This window comes from Microtus oregoni, unplaced genomic scaffold (genome assembly GCF_018167655.1).
Source record: "Microtus oregoni isolate MIOR12 unplaced genomic scaffold, Mior012 000109F_ref0000275, whole genome shotgun sequence".
Taxonomy (NCBI): Eukaryota; Metazoa; Chordata; class Mammalia; order Rodentia; family Cricetidae; genus Microtus; species Microtus oregoni.
The window spans coordinates 1728000-1738712 of NW_024544727.1; the positions used below are offsets into that span (position 1 = coordinate 1728000).

General features: G+C 54.0%; 1 protein-coding gene across 1 annotated transcript; it reads right to left on the minus strand.

Moving 5' to 3' along the window:
• Positions 1-438: 438 nt before the first annotated feature.
• LOC121443573 (tumor necrosis factor receptor superfamily member 14-like) lies at positions 439-6435 on the minus strand. The gene is made up of 8 exons (XM_041645375.1): positions 6084-6435; positions 5418-5526; positions 4844-4969; positions 4590-4745; positions 3697-3787; positions 2132-2283; positions 1423-1457; positions 439-1264 (listed from the first exon to the last, which is right to left on the minus strand). The coding sequence occupies exons 1-8, from the start codon at positions 6150-6152 to the stop codon at positions 1172-1174; spliced, it is 831 nt and encodes a 276-aa protein (XP_041501309.1). The 5' UTR covers positions 6153-6435; the 3' UTR covers positions 439-1171.
• Positions 6436-10713: the final 4278 nt, after the last annotated feature.

Genomic DNA, 10713 nt, shown 5'->3' on the forward strand with positions numbered 1-10713 from the left:
TAAATTCCAGCGAGCAGGATAAAAAACCCAAGGATGCCTGTAGATACCCTTCACCAAGAGACCGCTTGACACAGGAACTCTGGAGTAGCCACCGTCGCAATCACAAACAAATGTTCGAGGAGACACAGATGTCTACAAAGAGACAGGGCATGTAACAAAAATATTTATTTCTTATAACAAGTAGAAAAATAAGAGAAGATACAAATGTAATTTAGAAAATTGTTCTGAGGGCGAGGGAATTGTTCAGTCACTAAACTGACCCACAAGCGTAAGGTCATGACTTCGTGAACCTAAGTTCATCCCCAGAACCCACTTAAAAAGTTTGGTGTAGTGCTGTGTGCCTATCCTCCCAGCACTGAGGAGACAGAGATGGGTTCAGGGGCAGACTAGTCTAGCTGAATTGGTGAGCCCCAGGCTGGCTCAAGATAGTTAGCCACTAAGGAATATCACACAAAGGACCTCTAGCCTGCATATGCGTGTGCGCGCACGCGCGCGCGCGCACGCGCCCACACACACACACACACACACACACAACACATGCTCGCACACACCAGAAAGAGAAGAACAGAAAAGAATCTTGTCCCAGCCTGGAGGCCCACTGAGGTAATCGCAGTTACTTGAAAGGCTGAGGTAGAGAGGTCAAATTTGAGGCTTGCCCAAGGTACAGAATGAGTCCAAAGTGATCCCAGACAATTTCATATAATTCTGCCTCAAAATAAAAATGAAGAGAGAGCTGGGAATATAGCTCAGTGGCAAAGCCTTGCATGGTCAAGGTCTGGGATTGCAGCCCCAGACCCTCAAAATAAATGAATCCCCTGGTTCATGTCTCACGGGGTGTTCCCCAGACCCGCGCTCACCAGCCCACCTGTTCTCCAGGGCAGGCAGCAGACTAGGGTTTAGACCGAATGCTGTGAGCTGACAGGAATAGCCGGGCAGTAGGGTCAGTGGTAGCTGTCACTGATACGGAAGGCTTTAGGTCACCACCTCCCAGGAGTTTAGATGGAAAATGTAGAGGCTCCTGGACCCCATTTGGCAGTAAGAATGGCAAAGAATGGCCTCGACTCTGAGCCAAAACCACATCTCCACTGCAGTGTGGTGCCGGAGCAGCCCAGGGCAGCAGCCATGCTCCGCAGCATATGGAAGTTTCCATCCAGGGTCTCCAGGGTTCTCATCACCCAGAACTCACACGGTTGAAAGCTGTCTCCTCCTCAGCAGACCCAACCTCAAGGACAGGAAGCTTAACAGTGTTGTCTTTTTCCTGCCTCTGCCAGAGAAACCCAGGGTAAAGTCCCGCCTCTCAGGCACCAAGCCAGGGGCTGCATAGTTCTAGGGCACAGATAAAGCTCAGCATAGATCAAGGGGTTGGGTTCTTCATGCTGTTGGGAACTCCTCCCCCAACCCAAACACCTCTAGCAATGATACCTGCAAGGGCTCCTCCACTTCCCTGGCTGCCGGTCCTGTAACACAAAGACATCAGGTCATGAGAGATAGTGAAACAAGACTGGCCAGGGGAGATGGGTACACAGCAGTGCAGAACCCACATTCTGGGCTCCCAGCTGTGTGGTCTACCCCCATAGTCTGACCTTCTCAAAGAGAGGAAGTGAGCGTGGACATGTGTCAAACCCACAGGAGGCCCACCTTCCTGGAAGCCAAAGTCAACCTGACAGAGTTGGAGTTCACTCACTCCCATAAACAGGGGATGGGAATGAGCTGTCTGACCCACCTCGGAGACTAGGAAGAGGCCACCTATACTGGGAACATGCAGAGGTGAGCACACAGGAGTATGCTTCCTCACTGCCAAGAGTGTGGCCTGTTTGGCCCTTAGTGGTTTGTTTTGTTTTGTTTTTTTTTTTTCACTTCCCTGGACCATGAAGAGCTTCCCGGGCCTGAGTTGGTCTGCAAGCGGGTCTCTGGTACCCGGCTCAGCACAGCATGGCTGAGACAGAGGAAGGAGAAAAGGAAGGGAGGGAGAAAGTGGGGGAGGGAAAGAGGGGAGGGCTCCAGAGAGGTCACCTGACAGCTGGGTTCTGGGGAAAGCCTCCACCGCTAGCCATTGCACAAAGAGGGACCCAAAGACTGCAAGGACCGTTGGGATCCCTCCTGGGGTTGTAAGACCTGAAAGGATGCTCACTGGTCTGTGATCTCTTTCTTATAACGTAGAAAACAACCACCAAAATAACGCCCAAAGGGCTGAGACAAACAAAGTAGAACAGCCCGGAGTAGGAGCAGGTGGCATCTGTGCTGCTGGTCCCGTGTTCTGCTTTCAGATACCATGCATCGCACCTAGGAGAGAGCAGCCAAGGGAACAGGTCAGCAGACTGGGCGCTGTTAGCGGGGCAGGGCTAAGGCAGGGTCCATGAAGCTCAGAGCCACTCGGGTAGTCAACAGCTCTGAGGCAGGACTCGGGTCAGCCACAGTCATCAAGCCCATTTATGGGAAGACGGAGAAAGGAAGAAATAAAAGAAAAGAAAAACCAGTGAAGGAGCAGGGCGTTAAAAGCAGCAGAGCGTGGTGGCACCTTGTCTGTACCCTAACAAATAAAGCTTGCCTGAAGATCACAGGCCAGAGCCAGCCACTAGTTAGCCATAGAGGTCCGGAGGTCTGTACAGACAGACAGGAAGTGACAGACTGAGCAGAGAGAGGAATAGCAGACAGGAGGAGACAGGAGCTCACGCTCTTTCCAGTCTGAGGTAGGAGTTCTAGCGGGGGGCTGCTCTGCTTCTCTGGTCTTTCAGTTTTCAGCCCCTAGAATCTGACTCTGGATTTTTATTTTTAAGACTAATTAGAACTCGTACTACAGCAAAAAACAAGGGATGGAGGGAGGGAGGAAGGGAGGAAAGGAGGGAGAGAGAGAGAGGGAAGGAGGGAGGGAGAGAGGGAGAGAAAGTGGGAGAAAGAGAAGGAGGGAAGGAGAGTGAGGGAGTTGATGGGGCAAAGCTGGGAACTGAGCTGACAGCAGCGAAGAGAGACAAGGAGAGAAGGGGGGACCACTGGGCCCTTCTCTAGGGAAGCCACACCTGAAAACCCAAGGACACGTAGTAACCCTCAGAGACCCTGCGTTCTTGGGTGAGCTTTAGGGTCTCAGGCCCTCATTTAAAGAGGTCCTGGCTCAGGTGGAGATGGGACCTCACTTGAGGTCATTATGTGGTGGTTTGAATGAAAAGGCTGCCATAGGCTCATGGTGGCACTATTGGGAGGTGTGGGCTCTCTCTTTGTTTTAGGAACTGTGTCACTGGGGGCCAACTTTGGGTTTCCAGAAGCTCAAGCTGGGCCCAGTGTCACCTCTTCTTCCTTCTGCTTGCTGATCCAGATGTAAAACTCTCAGCTACCTCTCCAGCACTGTGTGCACGAAGCCCTGCTGCCTGCCGTGATGATAATGAACTAACCTCTGAACTCAAGCCAGCCCCAATTAAACGTTTTCCTTTATAAGAGTTGCCGGGTTCATGGTGTCTCTTCGCAGCAATAGAAACCCTAACTAAAACGATAATGCCCATATCCATGACTCCCGGGTGCCACATTCATAGGTGGGAACTGGCCACAGCCTGCGACCTCCCGCCTAAGGCCCAATGATCTCTGAGAGCACAGGCTCCCCATGCTGTGCTGACTGCTGCCTATCAAGGGTGCAGCTCTGCAGGCTTTGGGTGCTCCTCTCCCCAGGAACAGAATAGCTCCTTCCCCAGGGTACAGGTCACCTACTTGGTCCAGGGCAGACATTCCTCCTGAGCCCCTCCAGGTGAGAAGGTCCCTGTCGGGCAGTCAGCACAGACAGTGTCCTGGAAGTAATTACCTGAGGGTCAGAGAGAGACAAGCAGAAAACTCTGGGCTCAGGTTGGCAGGAAGCTGGGTTTCCCTGGGGTGAGGCCTGGGTCTGTCTGCTCTGGAACCTTCCAGCACATGGTTCTCTGAGAGCTGCAGTAGTAGATGACACCCTGAGAATGTGTGTGAGGGGTTGGGTAATTCTAGGACATCCTGGGCAAGGGCAGGACCTGATTTAATAATCCAGGGGTCCTTTGGGTGTCCTGGCCAGATTCCAGATGAAAAGCAAAGACTGGCCTCACACTCACATCTGGTGAGTAGCAAGGTTGCCCTAGGTTACCCTTCATGTCAGGCTTCCTGCTAGGCATCAGGGTTGAAGCTGGATAGCTGCGGTTAGACCAGAAGTGAGAGACATTGGTGCTGCCCCAGGTCTCCTTCCCTCCTCTGCCCTCGGTCCTCTTCCTGACTCTCACCAGAAAGCCTTTTCCCTGCCCCGAATCTCCCAGATTCCCTGCCCTCTCCTGCCTGTCTCTGCCTGTCCCTGCCTTGTGTGTCTCCTGTCATCCCTGCCTCCTGCCTTCTCCTGCCCTCTGTGCCCTTTCTGCCCCTTCTCTCACCCTCCCCATCTTCTGCTTCTCCCCTCCCTTCCCCTGTCTGCCTATAGCTCTCCTGCCTCTCCTGCCAGCAGGACTCCTCTGGGGTGAGTGGCCTGGAGTGCTCAAGGTTTCAGCTCCTCCTGCAATCCCTGAGCTGGACAGTTTCTGGACACCAGGCAGCAGGGGAACTGGGACAAGAATGGCCTCCGAGGAGGAACCTACAGTCAGCCAGCTCACCTCTCTCCAGTACCCTCTGTCCCAGAGAGCAGTTGGTGTGTGGCGAGCACGTGGAACAGTGGTCTCCCTCTTGGGTCTCACAGAAGTAGCCTGGGATGCAGCGGCACACGGTGTCCTCCCGGCTGGAGCACTCCCGCCAGGTCACTAGGCCCATGTCTGCCGTCAGAGACAGGGTGATGAGAGCAGCCGTCCTCCGGCTGTCCCAGTGCACCAGGGCCTGCCTTCCGCACAGCCCACCTCCACAGAGCTCCTACCTGGATCACAGACTCCACAGGATAGGCATTTGCTCAGGCCATTTGCATGGGCAGTATATGTCTGTGGGGGACAGGGGGCACACACTATGCCTGTCCAATTACTGCAGGCTTGCTTCACATAGTAACCTGCAGCCACAGACCACAGTTCCTCAGTGCTGGGGGTAGCCTGCAGAAACCTACCCTGTACCCTCACCCGGAACTCCGGCAGCTACCGCATTGACCAAAACAACGACCCCACAGGACCCATTGGCCCATCTGCCTTCTGTGTCCTCTATGGGTGATTCAGAAGTTCACAGTGTGGGGCCTCCTAATTCACCCAGGACTGCCTCTGACCGCAGCCCATTTTCACTCTCAGCCTCCCGTTAAGCTATGCGTTCCCTATGTCCCAGGCCCACCCTACAGGGTGCCACTCCAAAGGTCCCAGCGGCTGAGGAATCCAGACGGCCAGGGGATATCCCCGGACTGAACACTGTACAGCCTGGACCCACTGGGCCACTGGACTTAGCACCTAGAGGTCAAGAGACTCAGTCCAGGAGTTTCCCTGGCACAGCTCTGCTCCTGGAGCTGCTCCTACCTGGGTTGCACATGGGACAGCAGTGGTCCCCCACAGAATACTCCTCCTCTTTGCATAAGGGTTCAACAGCGACACAGGACAGGAAGTTCAAAAGGAAGACACACAGCCCCTGGGAGAGGGGATGAGCATTGGAAAGGACAATCTTCCCTCCATCTCCCTGGCTCCCTCCCTCCCCCAGCAGGGCAGGGGTGGGAACAGTTCTTCAGAATCCAGGGGAGAGCAGCTGTTGTCTGTGGTCAGTCGCGTACTTGAGCAAACAGGAGAGACATCCTGGCTCCTGCTGGCCTGGCCTGATGTCCACCTCCACAGTAGGAAGGGGCTTGCTCTCAGGGGCAGAGCTGCGTAGTGCTGACCGCTTTCTGCAGGGCCTACCAAGTGCCCCCATGCCCAGGGCACCACCACCTGCTCTTGAATGAGAGCCACAGCAGGTGTCTGTGAGTGGAGCCCCCTGGGGCCAGCCTGCCTGTAGGCTCCCAACATGGGGTTGTCCTCAATCGCCTCCAGAGATCTGGACATCCAGGAACGAAGAGCCCCGGGAGCTTGTGTTCCAGAGAGAACCTAGGAGACCTCTCTGTGGACAGGAAATGGCTGGGGTGATCAGTGCTATGGCTGGAGCTCGGCTGGGGAGGACAGAGCTTGGGGACAGGAAAAGGCTCAAGGACTCACCAGCCTGAAGGTGTTGGCTGTGGGGGCCTGGCTCCAGGGTGAAGACTCCCATCCTGGCAGAGGTTCCATGTTCCTGACCAAGACACTGAAGGCCCGGAGCCCCGTGGGCCTGGGCTGCACACAGACACCTTCCTCAGCCCATTAGCAAGAAGGGAAAATGAAAGAGAAACCCAGACAGCCTGGGGGAGGTACCGAGAGTAATGAGGAGGGTGATCTGGGAGGGCCAGTCCCAGAACAGCAGTTGAAGCCTCAGCCACAGCAGTACGAGAACACTGAGAACACTAGCGAGTCCCCCTTCGTACAGTCCCAGCCTGCAGGGACACCCTGTGGAAGCTTGTCTGCCCTCCAGAGCACTTCAAACACTTTGGTGCTGGTCTTGAGTTTCTGACAAAGGAACCTCAGCCTCAAGCAACTGGGAACTTTGCTGACCCACCTCCCAACACACCCCTCTCACAGGACCCTTCCCCAGAAGCTTCTAGTCACTTCCCAGTCACCATGTGAGGGTTCTTCCCCAATGCCGCTTGCCACGGCCCAGTTCCTCAGCCTACACACTTCTGAGTACATGGGGCCCTAAGAATAGGAGCCAACCTTTATCCCTCGAAGGGGTGAAGCGGGACTTCTTATCACTGTCCCCCCAGGCAGAACAGTCCTTCTGCATTGTGGGTGGGGCTTCTCACTACAGAGTTGTGCGCTGGGCCCAGATCCACCCTCTTTGAGCATGGACCTCAGTAAGCCTGGAGGTGGGGGCCTGCTACAGACCTAGGCTCCAAAGAGGACTGAGCAACCTCAAGAGAACGCAGGAAACCAAGTTCCTCAGGATCCTTCCACCTGCGCTGTTGGCTCTGTCCCCTCTGTTGTCCATTAACCACAGATCAATGTTCCGGCCTCACAGGCTTGCTTGGCACCCAGCCCTGGGCTTGCGCACACCTAACACACCCTGTTCAGGAAACACTGTGAGCCAACCTAGATGACAACACTGTGCAGTTTCCAGTCGCTGAGGTTGGGCCTGCTGAGAAGGAGACAGCTTTCAACCATGTGAGTTCTGGGTGATGAGAACCTTGGCGACCCTGGATGGAAACCTCCGTACGCTGCGGAGCACGGCTGCTGCCCTGGGCTGCTCCAGCACCCGCGCTGCAGTGGAGATGTGGTTTGGGCTCAGAGTCGAGGAGCTGCTTTGCCATTCTTACTGCCAAATGGGGTCCAGGAGCCTCTACATTTTCCCATCTGCTCCCTTGGGACCCTCCATCTAAACTCCTGGGAGACGGACCCACCCATAGCAATTTCTGGGTCCTAGTCTGGATTACCACTGCTGCTGCTGCTGCGATGAAACACCGTGACCAAAAGCACGTTGGGAAAGAAAGGGTTTGTTTGACTTGAACTTCCACAGTATCGTTTTCATCACTGGAGGAAGTCAGGATAGGAACTCAGCAGGGCGGGACCCTGAAGGCTGGAGCTGATGCAGAGGCCATGGAGGGGTGTTGCTTACCAGCCTGCTGTCCATTGATTGCTCAGCCCGCCTTTTTAGAGAACCCAGGATCACTAGCCCAGGGATGGCACCACCCACAATGGGCTGGGCCCTCCGCCATCAATAATTAATGAAGAAAATGCTCTTTGGCCAGATCTTACGGAAGTATGTTCTCAGTTGAGATTCCCTCCTTTCAGATGACTCCAGCTTGTGTCAAGCTGACATAAAACTAGCCAGGACACTAGCCCACAGTCCCCCAGAATCCCACCCCAGAGGGACACCAAAGAGTCTGCTGTATGTTACAGGGGCTGTTCCACATAGCCCCTCGTGTGCTCTGTCTGTAGCAGACAGTTCAGGGTGACAAGTCACAGAAAGTAAAACAGGACACAGGGACAGGGACAAGCCACTACAAACTACAGGCACTGGGGTCAGACAGCATTGCTCAGATATCTCCTGCAAGGCTGTCCACTGGTAAGGGTCACACTGGCTACAGCCACTAGTGTCCTCAAGTCACACTGGAGACCCAGAGAGGAAGATAGAGGTGCTAGGGCAGGAGGACTGTTTCTATATGGGCATGAACAGAGGTGCCCTGTCAGTTCAGGCCGAAGCTTCTCCGACCTGGGGTCAGAGGCTTTTTGCTTACCTCCACGGGTAAAGAGGTTGGCACTCCCAGTTCCTGAGGCCCTGAAGTGGGGGACCAGACAGGGGTCAGGTTATGATCTTCATGAGATTCTCAGCACTCATTTTCTTTTTTTTAATATTTATTTATTTATTTATTATGTATACAATGTTCTGTCTGTGTGTATATCTGCAGGCCAGAAGAGGGCACCAGACCTCATTACAGATGGTTGTGAGCCACCTTGTGGTTGCTGGGAATTGAACTCAGGACCTCTGGAAGAGCAGGCAGTGCTCTTAACCACTGAGCCATCTCTCCAGCCCTTCATCACTCATATTCTAACCTTGTAGTCTGAGGGCCTGTGGAAGGGTCAACTCCTCCTGTGGTGGCATTTCATTTGTATTTTAATAAATAAAGCCTGCATGAAGATCAGAGAGTAAAACAGCCCCACTGGTCAGCCTCACAGACCAGGTAATGGTAACACGCACCTTTCATCCCAGTAGCCAGACTAGTTGCCATAGAAACCAGGCAGTGCAAGCCTTTAATCCCAGTGGCTCACGCCTTTAATTCTAGCCCTAGAGAGAATTATAAAATGGGAGGAAACAACTCTCAACAGGCAGTCTCATTCTGAGATTCTAGGGGCAGGATCGCCACTTCAGACTGAGGTCGAGGTAAAAGCCAGTGACCGGCTGCTTTGCTTTTGGATCTTCAGGTTGAACCCCAATTTCTCTCTCTGAGTTTTTTTTTTTTTCGAGACAGGGTTTCTCTGTGGCTTTGGAGCCTACCCTGGAACTAGCTCTGTAGACCAGGCTGGTCTCGAACTCACAGAGATCCGCCTGCCTCTGCCTCCCGAGTGCTGGGATTAAAGGCGTGCGCCACCATCGCCCGGCTCTCTCTGAGTTTTTATTAATTGTGCTTCATCTTTCAACTCTTGCTCTGGCAGCCCAACATAGCACTGTAGGAGTTTCCAAGGAAGGGAAGGACAGCCCCTGTACCCCATCCCATGCGTGAGCCTACAGCTCACGGTGCCTCAGAACACACGGAAGGCTCTGATCTGCTAGAATGTCTCCATGTCTTCTGACTGGGAGACCAGAGGATTCTGATGAGATCCCTGAACCCAGTACAGTACCTCAAAGACACCCCCCACACACACACACACACACACCATTAGGTTCCCAAGCCACCATTCCCAGAAGATACACAATTGGAGATCATCCATCAGTCAGGAACCTGGGACACAGCAAGAGACAGGAGCTACTGATACCGTGGAGCACCTAGCTGAAGCGGGAATGCCCCGTTGCTCGGCCCCTCCACCAGATGCCAGCATAAAGGCCATGTTATCTATGTACGGATCTTAGCCTAAACAGAAGGGCTTTGTGAGATCCATTCCTATGCCTTATAACTCTCCACCCTGTGTAGGATTACCTCACCACCTCTTGAATGAAAGCTAGGGGTGACTGTGGTGTTATCAAAGAGGAAAAAGAACGAGCAGTCCCCGTTTACAGGTGCCCAGCCACTCATTCAACCCCGGCCATCCCATGCCCATCACCAGATAAGCTCTGCTTGGGTCCCCAGTGACAAACCAAACAGCAGAGGCTGGATCCAGCTCTTACCCACCTACAAAGCATTCGCTAGTGGCTGCCACCTGCTGGTTTTGCCCCTTGACTTCAGCCACCGACAGATGGACAGGTGCGAACATCCCTGGGCTCTTGCCTCCTGTCCCCATGAGCTCTGAGACCCCCAAGATCCCTTTGGTTATCCAGGCTCCTTCTGGGTGCCCAACTGATCCAGGGGAGGCTGAGAGGTTGGGGAGGGGACCATAACAGCCCCTCCCCCAATGAAGATGGGAAACTAAGGCAGAAGGAGATCCGATCACAGACACAGACACCCCTGCCAAGACTCTGATCTCCACAGGGCAGAAGCCCCAAGCCAAAGCCTGTCTCTATCATCTAGACATCCTCTGGAGGATATCCCCTAATCAGTGTGACCTCCGCAGGGGCTGCCCATCCCTGCTGTCCCCCTGGTACATTGACCCCATCAGGGAAGTCTCCAGCATCTGGAATTTCCCCTATGGTATTTCTTCTTTCTCTTGTCAGGACAGTGGGAAGCGAAATGCAGAAAACATCTGATCTCAGTTCTGGGAAAGGAAGGTGAGGTCCTGACTCACCCCAGTGCTCTTGTTCGTTCACCTTGAAGTCCGGCACCAAGATTCCCTAGTGAGGGGACCATTCTAAAATGGTTCCCTCCCATGGTTCAGTGCTCAAGACTGCTCTGGGCTGTACCTGGCAGATGAGCTACTGCAGGATGACAATGGCATAGAGGAAAAGACAGTCTCTGTTAGGGCACACGTTGAACTGTCAGGTCCGCGGCTGGTGAGGCATGCCAGGCCCCAGTGGTGCCAGCCATGAGCACAGACACACTCCACACTGAGAGAGCTGTGTATTGTGTGGGGAATGGGAAGAGTAGCTCCGAGGAACAGACCCTGAGGTCTGCCAGGAGAGAACTACTGAGAAGTCAGACATGATGGGGAGGCTAACCACGGAGATGGA